The 24,386-nt window shown below is 45.2% G+C and overlaps 1 protein-coding gene across 1 annotated transcript in view; it reads right to left on the bottom strand.

Moving 5' to 3' along the window:
* Positions 1 to 284: 284 nt before the first annotated feature.
* The window catches only part of LOC123771268 (monocarboxylate transporter 13), a 128,185-nt gene continuing 104,083 nt past the window's right edge, over positions 285 to 24,386 (bottom strand). The window contains exons 3-11 of the mRNA XM_069305198.1: positions 20,580 to 20,753; positions 19,132 to 19,263; positions 15,865 to 16,033; positions 14,496 to 14,660; positions 13,577 to 13,718; positions 12,049 to 12,189; positions 10,394 to 10,568; positions 6,827 to 7,033; positions 285 to 3,613 (exon numbers count right to left, since the gene is read on the bottom strand). Of these exons, the coding sequence (XP_069161299.1) occupies positions 2,760 to 3,613; positions 6,827 to 7,033; positions 10,394 to 10,568; positions 12,049 to 12,189; positions 13,577 to 13,718; positions 14,496 to 14,660; positions 15,865 to 16,033; positions 19,132 to 19,263; positions 20,580 to 20,753 (2,159 nt within the window). The 3' untranslated portion in view covers positions 285 to 2,759. The remainder of the gene's footprint in view (positions 3,614 to 6,826; positions 7,034 to 10,393; positions 10,569 to 12,048; positions 12,190 to 13,576; positions 13,719 to 14,495; positions 14,661 to 15,864; positions 16,034 to 19,131; positions 19,264 to 20,579; positions 20,754 to 24,386) is intronic.

Below are 24,386 nucleotides of genomic sequence, written 5' to 3'. Positions count from 1 at the left end.
TGACTGGCCAACTGGTATACTTTACACCTTAAGTAAACTCACAGTGTATATTCGCCGAAAAGCGAGTTTACCTCTGTAGGTATATATACTTTATGTCATCTATTGGTAATATATATTGACAAGATCATGAAAGATTTATGAGATTCAATTGTATTCAATAATAAACTTGTTAAGAATCAAATTATCTAACAAACACATTAAATATACACATCTATATTGAATTTTTATTGTTAAAAAAATGGTAATTACTTATCTGCTAGAAGTAACAACAGGTAAACTAACACTGGTTTTCCAATTGTATTTATTTAATAATATGAAGTAAACAATAGTCAGCCAGGGCTGAGGACTGGGCTTATAGTCTAAGACGTCCATGTCGGCCTTCATGGGCTCTTTGGTATCTGTATGACTCAAAATCAAAGCACAGGAACACCATTCACTGATTATAGTCAAAGACACGACGTTTCACACCTAAAGAATTAAATACACACGCACACACACACACGCACACGCACGCACACACACACGCACACACCACAATGCTGTAGCACAGGAAAACTTAACAGATATGGTATCTAAAGTTCCCTCTTTCTCTGAGCCTCAGTTGACCCCCCAAGAACGCGAGATTAGAAAACGGCACCAATAATTTAGTCAGATGTTGCAACTCGTCCTCTTAAAAATAACGTCACTTTTGGCTCGTATGCGCGGCGCTATGGCCAAATTTGGACGTAATTTGAAATGAAATCGACTCACAAAAGTGACGTACTGTCCCGTTTTCTGTTTGAGTCGTCCGGCCTACTCGGTAAGGTTAGGAGAGGAAACTTTCAACTAACGTTTTTTATAACGTTTTGAAACTTTATGAGAAAGTCCTGCCCACCTAACCTATCAGAGGACCCTTAACTTACTGTTGTTGAAAAAAAATCCCAAATATATTATAATATATTTTCATTTTCATATTACGTCTACTTTCGGCCATACTGGTAAACGGCCAAAAGCGACGTTATTTTTAAGTGGACAGGTGCATCGGTTGGTAGGAAGGACAACACAAGACAGGAGGGACAAATGTTTACAAAAATTACATTTGTGTAAAACCAACAACTTTGTCTTAAGTCTCGTCAAGAAGTGAAGGGATTTATTCTCTCATGTTGTTGTTGTGTATGTTTCAATATCACAGTGACGCCACGAGTATGAGCGCTTCTACTGGACAAATATATAAATATACTTGCTCATCCAAAAGAAAAACTAAATAATAATTACATGCGATAATTATACAAATTATATACAGTATCAAGAGATGAATTAACCCCCATGAACTCTTTTTTTTGTGTTTTTTTTATATATAAGTTTTTGACAATTACAAATTTATTTATTGCAGGTTTACCTATGACGAAGGTTTAATAATTACAGACTGTACCTTACAAACAGTACACTTAACTACAGGAACTCAACTCCTCTCATCAGATAAGAAAGCCACAGTTACCCCTTGACAGACACGAGACTACTGACCTAGAGAAAACGTGGAAGAACGTAGCACACTAAGACAAGGACTCCCACACTCTTCTACACAACGTTTCAAAATACAGAGCATTAATAGTGCTCCTTTTTTGTTTATCGAAATTTAACATTTTCAGTAAAATTGTTAACCCTCTCTGCTATAACTTCAAAATAACAGTGTTAAAATAAGGAGGGTTAAATTAACATAGTTTCTCACATGAGGTTCACATAAGATTCTGAAGGAAGATGGGGACTAATTAGTCCCCCTATTTATACGCCTTAGTTATATATTATTATCAAACGCCCTGTCACGGCCCTATTTAGCAACCAATTATAGGTTAGATTGCTAGAATAAGGTTAAATATAGCTGGTGAAGAATTAACATTTTGCTATAATTCCTCTCCTCCTCCCACCGTCGCTATCACAGATAACCGCAGCTGTAGCCACGTGTGTGTATAATGTATTTCGCTGTATTTGCTGTATTATGCAGTGTGTCGGGTGCTGTAGGTCTATTTAGTGTAATATGACTGGTCAGCGTCCCAAGCATATTCGTTATTTTTAAGCTGTGACTGTTCACTTGTGCAGGGTTGTTCAGCACAGTCTTGTTGTTCATCTCGCTGAGGGTGATGAACAAAGTATGAACGGAGGATACAGTGTGTCTCTTCGTCCGACTGTAACTGTTCATCACAGTGTGGGTGTTCATCACAGCATGAACGAAATGTTTTGTGTGCTGGTGAGCGTTCATATGGTGAATGTTGAACATGAAGGGTGTGCTCTGGGGAGTGTTCATCGCAGTAGGAGTCTTGGGTGTGGGAAGTGTGTGCTGGTGAAAGTTCATCACAGTATGAATGATGAGTACTGCAGGTGTGGGCTGGTGATTGTTCATCACAGCATGAATGATGAGTACTGCAGGTGTGGGCTGGTGACTGTTCATCACAGTATGAATGAAGAGTACTGCAGGTGTGTGCTGGTGATTGTTCATCACAGCATAAATGCTGAGTACTGCAGGTGTGTGTTGGTGACTGTTCATCACAGTATGAATGCTGAGTACTGCCGGTGTGGGCTGGTGACTGTTCATCCCAATAAGACTGCTGCGTGGAGCTTGTGTGCGTTGGAGTGTGTTGAGTGCGTGGGTGTTGCGTGTGTGGGCGTTGCGTGTGTGGGCGTTGCGTGTGTAGATGTTGCGTGTGTGGGTGTTGAGTGCGTGGGTGTTGCGTGCGACACATGTGTGCTGGCGACGGGGTTTGGACCGTAACAGGGAGCCTGGGCTACACCGAGGTCGTCATCTCTTCTATGACTGTGATATTCCGCCGAGGGTGGGCGGCGGGCGGCGCCACCCGCCGGAGTATGGGCGGCAGCGGCACAGGCGGCACGCTGCCGTCGTGGGCGGCGGGAAGCGGTCGTCTCGCTCCAGCGCTGCCTACCTGTCCCAACCTCGCTAAACCTTCGGGTTCGCTAAAACTCACACCACTAGTCTGCCGCAAGCGTCTTCCCGCCGCATGTGCTGGCTGCGGCGGCCTGGCGATGGGCTCATCGTCCTCATCTTCGGCATCGAAGTCAATGTTCTCCTGACAGTCATTGAAAAACACATTGTCGTATTTACACGAAGAGCCGCACTGGCCCACATAGTCGTAGTAATTGTCCAATAATCCTTCTTCGGATATGCAGGTGAGGAGTTCGGGCTTGAGGCGCGCCTCCATCACATCTACCGAACTCGCGAAGGAAATGGTCTTGCCCAGTTTGCCGAAGACTTGGCCCTTACTGGCGTCGTACATCTGGGCGCTGATGGGAGCCGGAGCGGAGGTAGGGTCCGCGCCACATGTACACACCGGACCACCACCACCACCACTGCCGCCACTGGCTATCTGGGGCGTGGCTGTGGTCTTCGGGGTACAGCCACCTACACTGACGCCCCCACTGCCACCGCCACCCCCGTTCTCCAGCGGCACGGCGTACGGGTCGTGGGCCAGGTGGGCGTCCACAGTGGTGAAGGAGACGGTGGTGTCGTGTTTGGCCAGGCGCTCCTTGAAGTAGTTGAGGAGGAAGAGGCACGACGCTCCGGACAACAGGAAGAAGCTGGCGAAGAAGTAGCCAGTCTTGGGCGTGCTGTCGTTGATGTAACCTGTGGAGGCAGCACAACAACATCTTAGATCTCCCAATCATAGCAAAATACCATAAATACAATCTAACATATATATATATATATATATATATATATATATATATATATATATATATATATATATATATATATATATATATATATATATTATTAAATATGACCGAAAAAGTAAGATTAATAATTCTAACACGAATTTTCTCGATCTTTCTTACGTTTCTTTTCACTGTTGATGGTAATTCAAAGATCAATTCTCCAAAATTCATTTTTATTTCTAGTCTGACGCGACACTTGAGCGCGTTTCGTAAAACTTATTACATTTTCAAAGACTTTAGTTTACAAACACACAAATGAAAATGAATAGAGCTTACACATCTTCGATTTTATATCTACATTTGGGTGAGGTGGATGAGGTGAAAACAAACTTTCAACAATGGGTATTGAATGGGTATTAAATTCAAACACAAGACAGAACACGAAACAATGGGTATTGAATGGAAGTAATTGTAGAAAGCCTATTGGTCTATATTTCTTGATGTTTCTATATTGGAGCGGAGTCTTGAAGTGGGTAGAATAAAGTTGTGCATTAATTGGCTGTTGATTGCTGGTGTTGACTTCTTGATGTGTAGTGCCTCGCAGACGTCGAGCCGCCTGCTATCGCTGTATCTATCGATGATTTCTGTGTTGTTTGCTAAGATTTCTCTGGTGATGGTTTGTTTGTGGGAAGAGATTATATGTTCCTTAATGGAGCTCTGTTGCTTATGCATCGTTAAACGCCTGGAAAGAGATGTTGTTGTCTTGCCTATATACTGTTTTTTTTAGGCTTACAGTCCCCAAGAGGGCATTTGAAGGCATAGACGACGTTGGTTTCTTTTAAAGCGTTCTGCTTTGTGTCTGGAGAGTTTCTCATGAGTAGGCTAGCAGTTTTTCTGGTTTTATAGTAAATCGTTAGTTGTATCTTCTGATTTTTGTCTGTAGGGATAACGTTTCTACTGACAATATCTTTCAGGCCGGATCACGGTACACTCTGTCGGCTATCATCCCAATTGTTTCATCCACAGGTACGTTGGTAAACAGAGATTCTACGTCCAACGAGGCTCTTATCCCTGTGGCCCGTGTTCCCCGCAGCAAGTCAACAAATTCCTTTGGAGACTTCAGGCTGAAGGCGCAAGGGACATAAGGAGTCAGCAAGCCGTTGAGTCGTTTCGCCAGTCTGTACGTGGGTGTGGGTATCTGGCTGATGATTGGCCGAAGTGGGTTTCCAGGCTTGTGTGTCTTGACATTTCCATACGCATATCCAGGTTTATATTCCCCAATAATCCTTGGCAGGTGGAGTCCAGATTTCTTGGCGTTCACAGTTTCGATCAATTTGTTGACCTTTGCTTTCAGTTCGGCTGTAGTGTCCTTCGTTACCCTTTGGAATTTAGTTTGGTAAGAGAGTATGGGGTTCATTTTTGCTAGATATTCGTCTTTTTCGCCAATATATAAGTCACCAATATACGTCATTCTTAAAAAAGAATATAATATCACATAAGAGGCTGTTGCATAAGTTAGCGAAACAGACAAGAGTTACTGGTACGGTGCTCCAATGGATAGGGAGTATTTAACCAATAGGAATCAGAGAGTTACTGTGAGGAGTGTAACACTAGAATAGCATGATGTCACCAGCAAGGTCCCACAAGATTCTGTACTAAGATGTTATCTTGTTTCTCATATACGTAAATCACCTTCTAAAGGGAATAGATTCTCTTTTCTCAATGTCTGCTGATGATTCTTATGAGGGGGATTAAGACAGAGGAAGACAGCTTGAGGGCTTCAAGTTTGTCCTGGACAAATAGTAAGATTGGCCCAACAAAAGGCCACTAGAGTTTAACCCGAGCAAATATAAAGTAATGAAGATAGGTGTAGGGAACAGAAGGCCAGATAAAAGATATCATTTGGAGGGATGAACTCCTTCAAGAGTCAGAGAGATAGAAAGACCTGGGGATTGATATCACGCCGGACCTGTCCCCTGAAGACCACGTCAAGAGGATAACATCGGCGGCGATATCCAGGTTGTCCAACACAAGAACTAATTGTGTTAACACGTTTAAGGAATCATTTCCAACCTTGCGTACCACATATGTCAGAACAATCATGGAGTATGCAGCTCCAGCGTTGAGTTCGTATATAATGAAGCAAAAGACTAAATTGGAGAAGGTTCAAAGGTATGCCACAAGACTAGTACCCGAGCTGAGGGATATGAAATACGAGAAAACACTGCTGGAACTAACCCTTACGTCGCTGGAAGACAGAAGAATTCGGGGAAACATGATCACCATATACAAGATTCTTAGGGGAATTGATATGATAGATACAGACAGATTATTTAAAACGGGCAGTACTCGCACAAAGGGACACAGGTGGAAGATTAGTACTCAAATGAGCACAGGGACGTTAGAAAGAACTTTTTTAGTGTCAGAGTGGTTGACAAATGGAATGCAATAGGCAGTGATGTGGTGGAGGCTGACTCCATACATAGTTTCAAATATAGATATGATAGAGTCTAATAGGCTCAGGAACCTGTACACCAGTTGATTGACAGTTGAGGGGCGGGACCAAAGAGCCAGAGCTCAACCCCTGCAAGCACAACTAGGTGAGTACTAGCGTACCCCTACACTAAACAGCCAAAGGAATAAGAAGCAAGAAAGAGATAACAACATTACCAAGGACCCAGTAACTTACCTTAAACATTTCTACCTAAGATTTCTCTCCAAGATACAAGCTCTTGAAAACATGTATTTACAATCTACCAACTCCACATATATGTTCGTTTTTCTTCAGAGACTCTTTAGTTGTTCAGTAAAATAATGCTTTCTGGTTGTTAAAACTATAGAGTCAAATACTCCATTTAATTTCTTGCAGTTTTATATTTCATGCCTATATTATGTAGGCCTACCCTGACCTTCCTCATTATACCCCCCCCCTCTACCGTATACACTTATACACTCATGACCACAGTACTCAACTCTATACTCCTTCTCTCACTCACTACACCCTATACACACTCACAACCCACCACAGGCGCACTCTAAACACACACAACCCACCACACACACACACACACACACACACACACACACACACACACACACACACACACACACACACACACACACACATACAACCCACCCACCCACCCCGTACCAAAGAGAGAGAAGAACGTGAGAGACATACCCGTGATAGGGATGCCCAGGAGGATGGGGAGAGCAGTGCCGCCCTGGATGAAGCCCCAGGCGCGGGAGAAGTGTCTGGCCCGCACCTTCTCCAACGTCAACATCTGGAAGGAGTAGTGGGCGCCGCCCAGGAACATGCCGTACAGCCACATGAAGAGCACGTACCCGTAGTAGCCCCTCACCGCCGTCAGCGCCAGCATCGTCACCCCTGGAACAGAGTTAGCATAGTCACCCCCTGCAAGAGCCGGACTTACATTACGGGTTATGTTATCATGGCTCTGTTAGAGTCAGGGGGGTCCGTCTATATTCCTGTTAGAGCCAGGGGGTCCCTCTATATTACCTATATTACTGTTAGAGCCAGGGGTGTCCCTCTATATTACTGTTAGAGCAAGGGGTGTCCCTCTATATTACTGTTAGAGTCAGGGGGTCCCTCTATATTACTGTTTGAGTCAGGGGGTCCCTCTATATTACTGTTAGAGTTCAGGGGGGTCCCTCTATATTACTGTTAGAGCCAGGGGGGCCCCTCTATATTACTGTTAGAGTCAGGGGGTCCCTCTATATTACTGTTTGAGTCAGGGGGTCCCTCTATATTACTGTTAGAGCCAGGGGGCCCCTCTATATTACTGTTAGAGTCAGGGGGTCCCTCTATATTACTGGTAGAGTCCGGGGGGTCCCTCTATATTACTGTTAGAAGCAGGGGGGTCCCTCTATATTACAGTTAGAACAAGGGGGGTCCCTCTATATTACTGTTAGAACCTGGGGTCCCTCTATATTACTGTTAGAACCAGGGGTCCCTCTATATTACTGTTAGAACCAGGGGTCCCTCTATATTACAGTTAGAACAAGGGGGGGTCCCTCTATATTACTGTTAGAACCTGGGGTCCCTCTATATTACTGTTAGAACCAGGGGTCCCTCTATATTAAACCCTAATATGGTAATTTGTTATGTAAATCAGTAAAGCAGTTTGTTAACCAATATTTGTCAAGTTATTTGTGAGTATAAACTTGTTTCTTTGCTAATTGTCGTACTGGGCACGACAACTGGGAACAAATATATATATGGGAGTCCCTGGCAGGTGGGATTGTCTGCCTAGGATGAGATAAGACTGGAAAACCTGATATGATTGTACTTGTGATATAGGATATACCTGATATAGGAAAGATATCATTGTACTTGTGTCCAGAACAATCAAATTTGTGCCGTTACTAGATCTGATTGGTGTAAACTATCTTGGGAGATGCAATGTATTTATATCATACAACAGTCCGTGATAACAGGGGACTTTTAACATTGATATCAGTGACTCTTAACATTGATAACAGGGACTTTTAACATTGATAACAAGGACTTTTAACATTGATAACAGGGACTTTTAACATTGATAACAGGGACTTTTAACATTGATAACAGGGACTTTTAACATTGATAACAGGGACTTTTAACACTGATAACAGGGACTTTTAACATTGATAACAGGGACTTTTAACATTGATAACAGGGACTTTTAACATTGATAACAGGGACTTTTAACATTGATAACAGGGACTCTTAATATTGATAACAGGGACTTTTAACATTGATAACAGGGAGTCTTTAACATTGATAACAGGGACTCTTAACATTGATAACAGGGACTCTTTAACATTGATTACAGGGATTCTTAACATTGATAACAGGGACTCTTAACATTGGCAAGGACGTCATGAACGGTAGCAACGGGAGGAACGGCAGGAACGGGAGTTATATTTGAAGGGAAGGAGGTGGCAGATTTTGTGGATTTAATTAACAACCCATTCACCAAAAATTTACCGTTTTCGGGTGCCAATCCTCCCGAAATTGACCGATTGACTGGGCGCCAGTCCTTAACTGTAGCCTCTGTTCACCCAGCAGTGAATGGGTACCTGGTTGTTAAGCGATTTGGCGGGTCGTATTCCGGGGAATATAGGATTAAGGACCTGCCCGAAACGCTATGCATGCTGGTGACTGTAAAAGACTGTACGAACTCTTGTATATACAAAATAAACAAAGAAACATAAATAAATGATTGAATTTATAGTAAATATTGGGTGGAAACTACCAAAATGTAGTTATGGACCACTAGTAAACAACTTTTTTGTACTATAAATTTTATAGCCCGGCAAAAATAAAGCTAAATACCAAACTTTAATATTCCTAGGCGTAGTATAGCACCTATATGTACTATATAAGGCCTTAGATAACGTCCTCGGATTGCTCGGAGAGGTTAGGTTAATTCTTATATTTATGCTGAGACAATCAATCATTCAAAATTGAACGTCCTACTGGGCCATTCCTACACATTGGTACTTTTGAGCAAATAGTTATTATAAGTATTGTCATTTAGGAGGATGGGATGTTATTTCAGGACAAATTATATCATTTGCTGAGCGATTAATGATTCGAGAATCTTGCCAGTAATGGAGAGCAGTGATTCTGTAGTTACCAATCACTGAGCGGCTCTTCTGTTTATCTACTGGAACAACATCTGCCTTCTTCCATAAGGGCTAAATTCGTTGTCCCTCATCAGTACACCCTCCAGTACTCACCCAGACCAGACCACCCAGTACTCACCAGTACACCCAGTACACCCAGTACTCACCAGTACACCCAGTACTCCCCAGTACACCCAGTACTCACCAGTACACCCAGTTCTCACCAGTACACCCAGTACTCACCAGTACACCCAGTACTCCCCAGTACACCCAGTACTCACCAGTACACCCAGTACTCACAATACACCCTCCAGTACTCACCCAGACCATATATGGAGGCCTGACACAGGTACTGCCCCTCCCCAGTACTCACCAGTACACCCAGTACACCCAGTACTCACCAGTACACCCAGTACTCACCAGTACACCCAGTACTCACCAGTACACCCAGTACTCACCAGTACACCCAGTACTCACCAGTACACCCAGTACTCCCCAGTACACCCAGTACTCACCAGTACACCCAGTACTCACAATACACCCTCCAGTACTTACCCAGACCATATATGGAGGCCTGACACAGGTACTGACCGTCCCCAGTACACCCAGTACTCACCAGTACACCCTCCAGTACTCACCATTACACCCAGTACTCCCCAGTACACTCAGTACTCACCAGTATACCCAGTACTCACCAGTACACCCTCCAGTACTCACCATTACACCCAGTACTCCCCAGTACACCCAGTACTCACCAGTACACCCTCCAGTACTCACCCAGACCATATATGGAGGCCTGGCACAGGTACTGACCCTTCCCAGTACACCCAGTACTCACCAGTACACCCAGTACTCACCAGTACACCCAGTACTCACCAGTACACCCAGTACTCACCAGTACACCCAGTACTCACCAGTACACCCAGTACTCACCAGTACACCCAGTACTTACCAGTACACCCTCCAGTACTCACCAGTACACCCAGTACTCACCAGTACACCCAGTACTCACCAGTACACCCTCCAGTACTCACCCAGACCATATATGGAGGCCTGACACAGGTACTGCCCCTCCCCAGTACACCCAGTACTCACCAGTACACCCTCCAGTACTTACCCAGACCATATATGGAGGCCTGACACAGGTACTGGCGGGAGATCATGCACTGGGCGCTCTGTTTGACGACAATGAGACCGAAGCCAATGCAGCCGAGGGCGTAGGCGAAGCCCAGGAAGGTCTGGAGCAGGATGAGGGCAGAGTCCTCCAGGCCCTCCTGCTGCGCCCCGAGGATCTGCGGCGGGAGAGGCGGTTACTACGGGATCACCATAGCCCGTGCTACTTGCAACTTTTTGTTCCGGGTAGCGAATCTTACACAACAGAGTTGGTTATTTCAGGCCTGTGTGTGTGTGTGTGTGTGTGTGTGTGTGTGTGTGTGTGTGTGTGTGTGTGTGTGTGTGTGTGTGTGTGTGTTATTGTGGGGAGGGTGTCTGGTGTTGTGTGTGGGGGCTTGTTGCTCACAGTACTGTGAGGTAACTGTTGCTCTCGTTACTGTGAGGAACTTATCTCTCACAGTACTGCGAGGAACGTCTCTCTCATTATTGAGAGGAATTTGTGTAACATCAAGTGAGGAACTAAATTGTCAGGTGGTTACTCATTAGATACTCACGAGGCAGAGGAGATATACTCAAGAGATAGCGGGGAGTGCCTCTTCTCTCCTGAGAGAGACCTCTTCTTCAAGGGCTGGAAAAGAGGTACCCACAAAGTAGAGGAGATCGAGGTACTCACAAGGCAGAAGAGTGATACTCACGAGTTAGAGAAGAGGAATACCACAAGGTAGAAGAGCTATACTCAGGGGGTAGAAGAGCGGTACTCAGGGAGGTAATAGAGCGGTACTCAGGGAGGTAATAGAGCGGTACTCAGGGAGGTAATAGAGCGGTACTCAGGGAGGTAATAGAGCAGTACTCAGGGAGGTAATAGAGCAGTACTCAGGGAGGAAGAAGAGCGGTACTCAGGGAGGTAATAGAGCGGTACTCAGGGAGGTAATAGAGCAGTACTCAGGGAGGTAATAGAGCAGTACTCAGGGAGGTAATAGAGCAGTACTCAGGGAGGTAATAGAGCAGTACTCAGGGAGGTAATAGAGCAGTACTCAGGGAGGTAATAGAGCGGTACTCAGGGAGGTAATAGAGCAGTACTCAGGGAGGTAATAGAGCAGTACTCAGGGAGGTAATAGAGCAGTACTCAGGGAGGTAATAGAGCAGTACTCAGGGAGGTAATAGAGCAGCACTCAGGGAGGTAATAGAGCAGTACTCAGGGAGGTAATAGAGCGGTACTCAGGGAGGTAATAGAGCGGTACTCAGGGAGGAAATAGAGCAGTACTCAGGGAGGTAATAGAGCAGTACTCAGGGAGGTAATAGAGCGGTACTCAGGGAGGTAATAGAGCAGCACTCAGGGAGGTAATAGAGCAGTACTCAGGGAGGTAATAGAGCGGTACTAAGGGAGGTAATAGAGCAGTACTCAGGGAGGTAATAGAGCAGTACTCAGGGAGGTAATAGAGCAGCACTCAGGGAGGTAATAGAGCAGTACTCAGGGAGGTAATAGAGCGGTACTCAGGGAGGTAATAGAGCAGTACTCAGGGAGGTAATAGAGCGGTACTCAGGGAGGTAATAGAGCGGTACTCAGGGAGGTAATAGAGCGGTACTCAGGGAGGTAATAGAGCGGTACTCAGGGAGGTAATAGAGCGGTACTCAGGGAGGTAATAGAGCGGTACTCACGAGGTAGAAGAGCGGAGCATAGAGGCCAACAGAGGTGACGGCCGCTGTCATCAGCAGCACCTGTACCGAGCGCAGCTTGAGGCAGCTGAGGTCGAAGTACGGCGGCTTGTCAGAGTCCACCTTGTGCTTGTCCTTCACCTGCTGAGGGGAGAGGTTATAGGGGTCACTGGGGGTCACTGGGGGTCACTGGGGGTCACAGGGGTCACACGGGGTCACTGGGGGTCACTGGGGGTCACTGGAGGGCACTGGGGGTCACTGGGAGTCACTGGGGTCACTGGGGGTCACTGGGGGTCACTGGGGGTCACAGGGGTCACACGGGGTCACTGGGGGTCACTGGGGGTCACTGGAGGGCACTGGGGTCACTGGGGGTCACACGGGGTCACTGGAGTCACACGGGTTTACTGGGGGTATCTGAGGGTATCTGAGGGTTACTGGGGGTTCCTGGGGGTTCCTGGGGGTCACTGGGGGTCACACTAGGTCACTGGGTGGTCGCACGGGGTCACACTAGGTCACTGGGTGGTCGCACGGGGTCACTGGGGGTCACACTAGGTCACTAGGGGTCGCACGGGGTCACTGGGGGTCACACTAGGTCACTGGAGGGTCACTGGGGGTCACATGGGGTCACTGGGGATCACACGGGGTCACTGGGGGTCACTGGGGGTCACACGGGGTCACACTAGGTCACTGGGGTCACTGGGGGTTACTGGGGTCACAAAGGGTCACTGGAGGTCACTGGGGGTCACACGGGGCTACTGGGGGTCACACGGGGGTCACTGGGAGTCACACGGGGTCACTGGGTGTCATAGGGGTCACAGAGGGTCACAGGGGGTCACTTGGGTCACTGGGGGACACTGGGGTCAAATGGGGTCACTGGGGTCACAAGGGAGTCACACGGGGTCACTGGGAGTCACACGGGGTCACTGGGGGTCACTGGGGGTCACACGAGGTCACTGGGAGTCACACGGGGTCACTGGGGGTCACTGGGGGTCACACGGGGTCACTGGGATCACACGGGGTCACTTGGGGTCACTGGGGGTCACTGGGGTCACACCAGGTTAATATTACAAGCCCTTCCCTCTTGTGCGAGATATTACTGGCAGTATGAAGTATATAAGCGACAAAATGAAAGAAATATGTTCCAATATGAGGTATATCAGTGGACGTATAACGTATAACAATACTTGAGTCAGGTGTTGTATGTCACACTAGCGTGTCAAGCTTGGGGGGGTAGTATGATAGTGTCAAGCTTGGGGGGGGGGTAGTGTGATACTGCTAAGCTTGGGGGGGGGAGTATGATAGTGCCAAGCTTGGGGAGAGGGGGTAGTATGATACTGCCAAGCTTGGGGTGGGGGTAGTATTATACTCCCCAGCTTGGGGTATTATGATCGCTTGGGCGCGTAGTATGATTACAGAGCACAAGTTCGCGCCCACCTCACGGCTCCAGCTGACTCTCCCATCAAGATATCATTATATATTATTAAACACACTGATATCAAAAGTCAGGTGAGGGGAAGATGAGAACATTTACCTTTCTCTTCTGGTTCTTAAGATGCAAGATTGCTCTCCGCTGTGGGTGGTAGAGGGAGGCTGAGCGGTAGAAGATGCCCAGGAAGAAGGTAGTGAAGACCACGCCAGTCACGGCCTGTAGGCCTAGTCTCCAGCCTACTGACCTGCCGGGGGGGAGGGGGGGGGAGGGTTAATTATTTGCCTGTATATGTCCTCTATAGCATGGTGGTCTATATATCGTGATGGACTGGTATAGTACGTTATAAACACGTGGTTCGAGCTGTACCTCCTGCCTGCTGTCTGGTAGGTTAGGTTAGGTAACACACACACAAACACACACACACACACACACACACACACACACACACACACACACACACACACAGGTTCAAAGGTTTGCCACCAGACTAGTACCCGAGCTGAGAGGTATGAGCTACGAGGAGAGACTACGGGAATTAAACCTCATTTCGTTGGAAGACAGAAGACTTAGGGGGGACATGATCACCACATTCAAGATCCTCAAGGGAATTGACAGGGTTGATAAAGACAGGCTGTTTACCACAAGGGGCACACGCACTAGGGGACACAGGTGGAAACTGAGTGCCCAAATGAGCCACAGAGATATTAGAAAGAACTTTTTTAGTGTCAGAGTGGTGACAAATGGAATGCATTAGGAAGTGATGTGGTGGAGGCTGACTCCATACACAGTTTCAAGTGTAGATATGATAGAGCCCAATAGGCTCAGGAACCTGTACACCTGTTGATTGACAGTTGAGAGGCGGGACCAAAGAGCCAGAGCTCAACCCCCGCAAGCACAACTAGGTGAGTACAACTAGGTGAGTACACACACACACACACACACACACACACACACACACACACACACACACTCACACACACACACACACACACACACTCAGGAAACTCTAGAAATGCCTCACCTGATGGCCTCCTTGAAGAAGACGGAGAAGAGAGTGATGCCTATCCCACACCCGGACTGGGCAATGATCTCCACGAACTCTCTCCGACGCTTGAAGTACTGTCCCAGCATGAGGTTGGCTGTCTCTCTCGTCATACCCACGCCCACTCCCAGCGCCAGGCCGTAGCTGTCAGAGAACCACGACTCTCTCAACATATCATGTTAATATCCATCATGTTAACCTGTTTTATCCAGGCAATGATGATAACTTCGCCAGATCACTATTTTAACATACGTGTATCAAGAGTAATACATGTATGAACATTGTTTCGAATGGAGCAATAAATAATTCTTGACTATTCTGAAGAGTTAGCTAACTATATGTACTCAGTTGAAGGTAAACAAATTGGACTCCTTCCTTAGAGTGCAATTTGTCTGAGATGAGAAATGTGACACATTTATCATCTTTATTGTTAATTTCCTGTGAAAATCTCTAGCATTTGTATGTTTAAGGTTGCTGTGGTTTTACACATGTTCCAAGATTCCCCTGGAGTTTATGTGTGCCAAGACTGCTCTTATTATGTATTTAAAGGGAGCATGAAATGCAGAAAGTCTGCGGAGTATGCCACCCACATTTCGTTACCTCCGACTACTTTGTGACGGGGAAAGGGGGGGGATGGTGGGAGGTTATGCGGTGGGAGAGGTGGTGGGAGAGGGGGTGGGAGAGGGGGTAGGGGAGGGGGAAGGGGGAAAGGGGGAGAAAGGGGGAAGGGAAGGGAGGGGGGGTAAACATTGCAGCAAACTCTCCCAGGTAAAACTGGTCCTACTCCGACCCACCAGTCTCATATATATATATATATATATATATATATATATATATATATATATATATATATATATAGGCTCGATATAGTCTACACATATTTTATACTAGGCCGCCTAGGAATATTTGTTTTTAGCTGTATATATTTTCCGGACATATAAAAATTAAAGTGAATAAGTGAACTTTTTTCATTTTAGTGGTCATCAGTACATATTGGTACTTGTCAAGCAAATACTTTGCATAATCCCCATCATTTCAAGAGGATTGTTGAGAGATACATGTATCCCTGACACTATGTGTAATCCAGTGTACATAATCAGGCACTACTTACCTGAGGAAACTTAGACACTTGTGCTGGACAGTAGAGCGACGGTCTCGCTTCATACAGGTCGGGGTTCAATCCCCGACCGTCCATACAAGTGGTTGGGCACCATTCCTTTCCCACCGTCCCATCCCAAATCCTTATCCTGACCCCTTCCCAGTGCTATATAGTCGTAATGGCTTATGGCGCTTTCGCCTGATGAATTAACTATCGCCTGATAGTTAAAATAGTTCAAAAGTAACTTACCTGAGGAAGATCTGATGAAGCTGCAAGGCGAAGGAGGCGAAGAGGATGGCCAGTGCCATGACCAGTCCACCAATGACAGCAGTGAGCCTGGTACTCTTCCGTCTACACAGTGCCACCACCAGAGGCGCTGACACCCTTGACACTGCCAGACTGGTCGACCCCACCCAACCTGAGGCAGGAGAGACACATACACACACACACATACACAACTCACAAACTCATTGTCACCGTCTAACAAATCAAATTTTCCCTATTAGGACCATTCAATAGCTCGGTCAATAGAGTTTTGGCCTCACGCCCGCGTGGGGGTCTACGGTTCGAGTCTCCTACAGCCCAGGCACGGCTATAGCACGTACATATCTAACTCATTTCATCTAACTTGACTCTTGCCAGTAGCTTGTAAAATAATTTACAACTTAATTCAGCTTTATTTTACGTATTACTAGTTAAGAATATGTCTACGTGTGGCCCTTTGCCTCTGGCTGACTCGCTAGGTGTTACTCATGGGTCCATGAATGAACACTTAGCTGTACAGAGCTGATTGAACATTGAACACCCAGGATGTTCACTACTCGTGCAGCTCTTACTCCATTAACAGCGGACAAACCACAATTTGTTGTTAACGAGAAGATATTCTAAGTTAACTAGAGGCTTCGCTATAGCTGGCCTGAGGGAGAAAAAAATAGCATATAGAGGAAATGTATCAAATATCTCCCATAACTATGAACGTAATCTTGTATCTTGTATCAGTCTCTAGCCAGATTGTGAATGTTGATACCACTCACATGATACCATATATATATATATATATATATATATATATATATATATATATATATATATATATATATATATATAAAATGTCCTTCACTGTGACTCCCTTGATACAGCTGGTTTTCCTCAGTTGAGATATTTGTGGTCGTTGTGTATTATAGTAACCTTCCCCCTTATGTGGAGTCGATTGCGTTCTTGCATTTGAGTCGTTTGCGTTCTCTATCTAACCTAATTTTAGAGGTAGAGGTTATCTAAAGATAACCTCTACCTCTATTAGTGCGACATTATTTATGCTAATTGTTAATGTTTCTGAATTTAATACATCTATGGATGTCGTTATCGTCCTGGAGCTCACGAAGGCTGCTCAGAGAATAGTGGAATATTAATTGATAATTTTGTTCAAGTCGTATCCACGATTATTGGGATAAAAAACGGATTGAATGCCTCTCACACATCTGTTTTGTTCACGTTACATGAGATTGCATTTAGCTTCAAGGAGCAAATCACTGCATCGTTCAAGGAGGATGAGACTCCTCCTTGAAGTTTGTATTTGCTCCTCCGTTTGTATTTGAGGTAAGGAAAAACTGGATCACTTCTTCATTGTGAATCTCGCTTTGGCCTGGGTTCGTATCCTGGCCGGGGGAAGGATTGACTAGGCGCCAATCCTTAACTGTAGCAGTGAATGGCTACCTGGTTGTTAAACGATTTGGCGGGTCGTATTCCGGGGAATATTAGGATTAAGGACCTGCCTGACACGCTATGCGTGCTGGTGACTGTACACGACTGTAAGAAATCTTGTATATTGAAGTGAAAGATAATACGTGGTAGAAACATTGACAAATATAAGCCACCGGCCACGTATGGAATAAAGTTTAAGTGAAGATGTTTCGGTGTGTTGTGGACCATTCTGCCTCACCTTCCCTCTTGCCTTAACCTGACCCTTCCTTTACCACCACATGATAACAAACCAACACTGTCTGAACCGTAGCCCCTTTCACACGTGTGGCCGGCCAGGTTATTACTGTCATTTTCTCCAGGAAGCTCAATTATCTATGATTTTATTACCAAATTGTCGCAAAATCTTGCCAAGAATCTTGAAAACCTCTAAGAAAAATGCGAATTAAACCTTGCCATTGTATCCTTAATGGCTGTGTTTACACAATCCCTTCGAAATGTTCTCTGTTATTTCTGTTTTTTTCTATTAACACCATCACCACTAACAAGGCCAATCTGTGCTGAACAAACTGGCCACAAACTACACCTTCACTAGAGAACACGAAGAACAAACATATTCATTGATCACTGGTCAGGATTCCTATGTATTGATTATTCATTTGAGAAATTCAATCCTTCTCGTTAACCTGATTATTAAATTGAAAATCACCGAGTGTAAATTTGTTAATGAAGGAAATTGTATTTGAATCTTCTAAACTAATTACTTCTAATACAAGGACAATAAACATTATTTACACTGACAGTCATCACTAACACTGACAGTCATCACTGACTGTTGACCAGACCACACACTAGAAATTGAAGGGACGACGACGTTTCGGTCCGTCCTGGACCATTCTCAAGTCGATTGTGATGAGGACAGGTAGGGACAGGCATTAAATAGGCAAGAGAGAGCTGAGGAGGAAAGTCAGGTGTAGGGGATAGTAGTAATGAGAACTGCAGCAGGCCTATTGGCCCATACGAGGCAGCTCCTATTATAACCACCGAAGGAGAGAGTAATAGGAATAAGAAGAGGATAGCAAGGGAGCGTAGAAGACAATGAACAGAAAAAGGGAGAAGAGAGAAAGAAAGGAAAAGAGAAAAAAGAAAAGGAAGGGGGAAAGCTTATGTTAAGTCACGTTTGTTAGAAAGATTAGAGCATTTGAGTATATACTGTGAAAGGGAAGAGTCCACAGCAACAAAGCCAGGACTCAAGTTCATCACTGACACTGAAAGTCATCACTGACACTGTTTTGGAATAGTTGTAAATATATATATATATATATATATATATATATATATATATATATATATATATATATATATATATATATATATATATATGTATATATATAAATGTATATATATATATATATATATATATATATATATATATATATATATATATATATATATGTATATATATATATATGTATATATACCTTACTCATTAGTGTTGATTAGAAAATAGTATAAATAGTTGCCTATGATGCCTGGGCGCTACGAGTCTCGAACCAGGGACGTATTGGGCCGGGTACAGCCCAAGATCTATCGACTGGGCTATGAGTAGTCTTAAAAGGAAAATTTATTTCCACGGTTGTGTGGATAATAATTTACATGTCAACTGTAGCTTGGCATATTCTCATGTTTTTAACGTGCGAATGTTATTTGTAAATTCAGGTCATACAAATCAGCAAGAATTGGACTACATGGACTCTCTTCCTCTAACACAGACGTGCAAATGTGGACGAGCAATTGGAGGAGAGTTGGTGTACCCACTGGCATCCATGGCGCGGTCCTCGCCGAGGTGTTTGAGCAGGTCCGTGTACAACACGCCGTATGAGAACTGAAGACCAGTGGTCAGAACGTGAACCACGAACACACAGGCACAGATCAGCCATCCCCAGCCGCCTGTCGAGGGACATTTGGGGAGGTTAGCAATAGGTGAGATATATTACACACAGAAATCACAATAGTTTGATGCATCAAATGAACTAATCCACAAGGGCACAATTCTTTTGACCATGATGTAGCTCAGTCGATTAAGGCAGCGTCTGAAATTCTCTCGTACGTAGGTTCGAACTTGTCACAGCTTTGTGGATTTGTTCATGTGAGATATATGATCAGCTATGGCGGTGGGGATAGGCACTTTGAGCGGGGTTCGAACCGGTGGGTTTGGGGCATTGACGAACTATGAGGAGGATGCTATATGGAAGTTATGAGGGTGTTATATGGAAGTTATGAGGGCGCTATATGGTAGTTATGAGGGTGTTATATGGAAGTTATGAGGGCGCTATATGGAAGTTATGAGGGTGTTATATGGAAGTTATGAGGGCGCTATATGGAAGTTATGAGGGTGTTATATGGAAGTTATGAGGGCGCTATATGGAAGTTATGAGGGTGTTATATGGAAGTTATGAGGGCGCTATATGGAAGTTATGAGGGTGTTATATGGAAGTTATGAGGGCGCTATATGGAAGTTATGAGGGCGCTATATGGAAGTTATGAGGGTGTTATATGGAAGTTATGAGGGTGTTATATGGAAGTTATGAGGGTGTTATATGGAAGTTATGAGGGTGTTATATGGAAGTTATGAGGGCGTTATATGACTGTGTTATATATATGGGATATGAGGCTGCTATAGGCCTCATGATATCCTGTCCTCACACTTAATGTGTAGTAATTCAGTGGCAATATAGACCTATGCATATTTTACGATCTCCCGGCCTAACGACGACTTACGACCGTGGGTTGGGTTGGTAGTACGATATCGTACGGCTAGGCCAAACCACTTGATATCTGAAGCTTATGATAGCGTCAAATTGGGTGATATGTGGAGGCGGTGTTGCCAAGCTTTGCAGGTTCAGTTGCAACGGGGATGTGGCAACGAGGCAAAGCAGTTAGTTGCAGGGATAGAGATGGATAGAGTAGAGCTGCCGTGTTGCAACATGGGATGGCAATGTCATGGAATAATGAGGAGTGTGTGAGTGTGTGAGTGTGTGAGTGGCTGAGTGTGTGAGTGTGTGAGTGTGTGTGAGTGTGTGAGTGTGTGAGTGGCTGAGTGTGTGAGTGTGTGAGTGTGTGTGAGTGTGTGAGTGTGAGGGGCCCCAGGGATGCTGAACGAGTGTGAGTGACCCACAATAGTAGAAGTCCTTTGATAACTGTGGTGTGGGAGGATTGACTGCGACATGCGCTCTGACGTGTCAACAAAGACCTTAAACACTGACCTTCCGGGTAGTAGTGTTGACGGATGGTCGAGGTCTTCACATCATGACGCTTGAGACCTGGCATGTGCTTCTGGAAGGAGTTCATCTCCCTCTCCGCGATGACCTGGAGGCCGTCAATCACGTTGTCGTCGCCCAGGTCCTCGTACCTCGAACGCTTCTCCTGCCCACCGCCATCTGTCCAAGACACAGCATCTTAGATATAGAAACATGTCTTAAGGTCTTATAGCCATTGCTTATAGCGTCACTAATCTCATTAGAGTGAGAAAATCAGTAGGAGCCATGGACAGGATTCGAACCCTGCACACGAACCTGAATCCTCAGTACCACAGTCGGTTCACCAGACCACACACTAGAAGGTGAAGGGACGACGACGTTTCGGTCCGTCCTGGACCATTTTCAAGTCGATTGTGGACCAAAACGTCGTCGTCCCTTCACCTTCCAGTGTGTGGTCTGGTCAACTTACTTTAGCCACGTTATTGTGACTCATCGCCTGCACCACAGTCGGTATTGATACCCATGATATGTGGATCATGTGTAGAGACAGGATTGAGGGATCAGAGGATGCCTCAGGCACCCTAGAGGGTTCAGTGGCATCTCAGGTTGCACTACTTTTTGTAGCATATAGTGGCTCTAGTGGTTTAGGAGGTGTGTACTCTGAACCCAGTGTGCAGGTTCGAATCCTCCTCATGATTCATACTGATTTTCTTACTGATACAATACTTTAATGTCATTTGGGCAATGATTTCAATGTATATTTACATCTTGGCTTGCATTTCTCAAAGCAATTGGCCCTAATTCAAATAAAAAGTTCAAAATTCACAGTAATCACTTCAATTTAATATACAACATGCTATGTGTAACCTTCGTATATCTAAAACATTACAACATAGAGTAAGAATTCCTTTATTGTATCATCTTCAAATCACTTGTGCTGTCCCGTTTTGAGTACTGCTCGGTATTCACGCCATCACGACTATATAGCACTGGGAAGGGGTCAGGATAAGGATTTGGGATGGGACGGAGGGGAAGGAATGGTGCCCAGCCACTGATGCACGGTCGGGGATTGAACGCTGACCTGCATGAAGCAAGACCGTCGCTCTACCGTCCACCCCAAGTGGTTGAGAAAGGAGACCAGAGAGATATTAAATAATATATACATAGACAAAACTGGAGGGCCAGGTCCCTAATCTACACAGTAAAATAACAACGTACTGGAGTGAATGATATGGAAGAAAATGTAGAATAGAACCGGTGAAGAGCAGAGGTGCCATAGGCACAATCAGAGAACACTGTATGAACATCAGAGGTCCGCGGTTGTTCAACGTCCTCCCAGCGATGTTGAACAACTCTCTCTCTCTCTCTCTCTCTCTCTCTCTCTCTCTCTCTCTCTCTCTCTCTCTCTCTCTCTCTCTCTCTCTCTCTCTCTCTCTCTCTCTCTCACCCACTAAGATCCATCCAAAGATCACTCTGAAGATTGGGGGTTCCCTAGGGCAGAAATCCAATCCTCGAAACATTTCCCCCTAGTTATTCCGGGTGATTGGTCAATCACTTTGCATCGGGGTTGAGACCCTGAATAGTATCCCAACTCTCCTGTCAAGCGCCCTGGACAGCAGATCGAATCCTACACATAAATCCTTCAAAGGGAACTGGATCCTCTTTGGGGACAGGGGTTTGGTGGGGCAGACTGGCAGCTGAATCTGTAATTTAATTTCCCCTCTATAATTAACAAACTCTGACTTGACAAATTCATCAAAAATTCCTTTTTTTCTACTGTGAGGAGACTGTTCTACTGTGAGGAGACTGTTCTACTGTGAGGAGGCTGTTTTACTGTGAAGAGGCTGTTCGACTGTGAAGAGACTGTTCTACTGTGAGGAGCCTGTTCTACTGTGAGGAGACTGTTCTACTGTGAGGAGCCTGTTCTACTGTGAAGGGGATGTTCTACTCTGAGGAGACTGTTCTACTGTGAGGAGCCTGTTCTACTGTGAGGAGCCTGTTCTACTGTGAGGAGACTGTTCTACTGTGAGGAGGCTGTTCTACTGTGAGGAGACTGTTCTACTGTGAAGAGGCTGTTCGACTGTGAAGAGACTGTTCTACTGTGAGGAGACTGTTCTACTGTGAGGAGGCTGTTCTACTGTGAGGAGGCTGTTCGACTGTGAAGAGGCTGTTCGACTGTGAAGAGACTGTTCTACTGTGAGGAGACTGTTCTACTGTGAGGAGGCTGTTCTACTGTGAGGAGGCTGTTCGACTGTGAGGAGCCTGTTCTACTGTGAGGAGCCTGTTCTACTGTGAGGAGACTGTTCTACTGTGAGGAGGCTGTTCTACTGTGAGGAGACTGTTCTACTGTGAGGAGGCTGTTCTACTGTGAGGAGACTGTTCTACTGTGAGGAGGCTGTTCTACTGTGAGGAGACTGTTCTACTGTGAGGAGGCTGTTCTACTGTGAGGAGGCTGTTCTACTGTGAGGAGCCTGTTCTACTGTGAAGGGGATGTTCTACTCTGAGGAGACTGTTCTACTGTGAGGAGGCTGTACAATATGGTACAATAAGGTACCTTAGGAACAGGTACAATACCAACATGGAACACTGGGTACTAAGGTACAATACCAACATGGAACACTGGGTACAAAGGAACAACACCAATATGGAACACTGGGTACTAAGGTACAATACCAACATGGAACACTGGGTACTAAGGAACAATACCAACATGGAACAATGTACAATACCCGTTTGCCAACTTTAATGCTTGAGTTAGTGAGGACTTCCTTGATGAACGAGGGAAAGTCTCCAAGTTCTCCAAGAAGTTCTATCCAAGTTCTACAAGAACTTAGCAAGAACTTCACCCGAGCCCCATGAATGGTTCGAAACCCACCCGGATTAAATAAGACATAACAATCACCTCGTTCCAAAGACCACATAATTCTCCACGTCGACTATTTCGAACCAGTAGACATGCCAGTGGCTAAAGTCGACTTTACTATGAGAAATTTACTATGATATACTTTACTGAAGAGACTTTAATATGACAGTAAGAACCATAGTGAAATGTCAAGCTCGTCCCAGACACACATAAGTTTGAGCGAGTTGGAATTGCATCGAAAATATGCAATTGAATCCAACTCCAATTGGACCCTTTCGTGTCGCATTGCTCGTTAAGCTTAACGCTGTTATGGCTGCAGATTGTTGGCTCAGTCATGCTTGCTCTTGCATCTGGGACGGCGTAGTTGCAGGAGCAATCAGTTCTTGCACCAACATGACGAAGCCAGTGCATCCCTACGGTCGTGTAGTGTGACACTGAGGATCGCGACGGAATATTTGACTCAGATTTTGTGACTTATTTTTTGTCCAGATTTGAGATATTGTCGTGGAGATGTTGTGGTGGTGATGTTGTGGTGGAGATGTTGTGGTGGTGATGTTGTGGTGGTGATGTTGTCGTGATGTTGTGGTGGTGATGTTGTCGTGGTGATGTTGTCGTCGAGATGTTGTCGTGGTGATGTTGTCGTGGTGATGTTGTGGTGGTGATGTTGTGGTGGTGATGTTGTGGTGGTGATGTTGTGGTGGTGATGTTGTGGTGGAGATGTTGTGGTGGTGATGTTGTGGTGATGTTGTGGTGGTGATGTTGTGGTGATGTTGTGGTGGTGATGTTGTGGTGGAGATGTTGTGGTGGTGATGTTGTGGTGATGTTGTGGTGGTGATGTTGTGGTGATGTTGTGGTGGTGATGTTGTGGTGATGTTGTGGTGGTGATGTTGTGGTGATGTTGTGGTGGTGATGTTGTGGTGGAGATGTTGTGGTGGTGAAGTTGTGGTGGA

Source organism: Procambarus clarkii, chromosome 54 (genome assembly GCF_040958095.1).
Source record: "Procambarus clarkii isolate CNS0578487 chromosome 54, FALCON_Pclarkii_2.0, whole genome shotgun sequence".
Lineage (NCBI taxonomy): Eukaryota > Metazoa > Arthropoda > Malacostraca > Decapoda > Cambaridae > Procambarus > Procambarus clarkii.
Note: the sequence above shows the minus strand (reverse complement) of the source record. Positions and strands in the feature narration are given on the sequence as shown.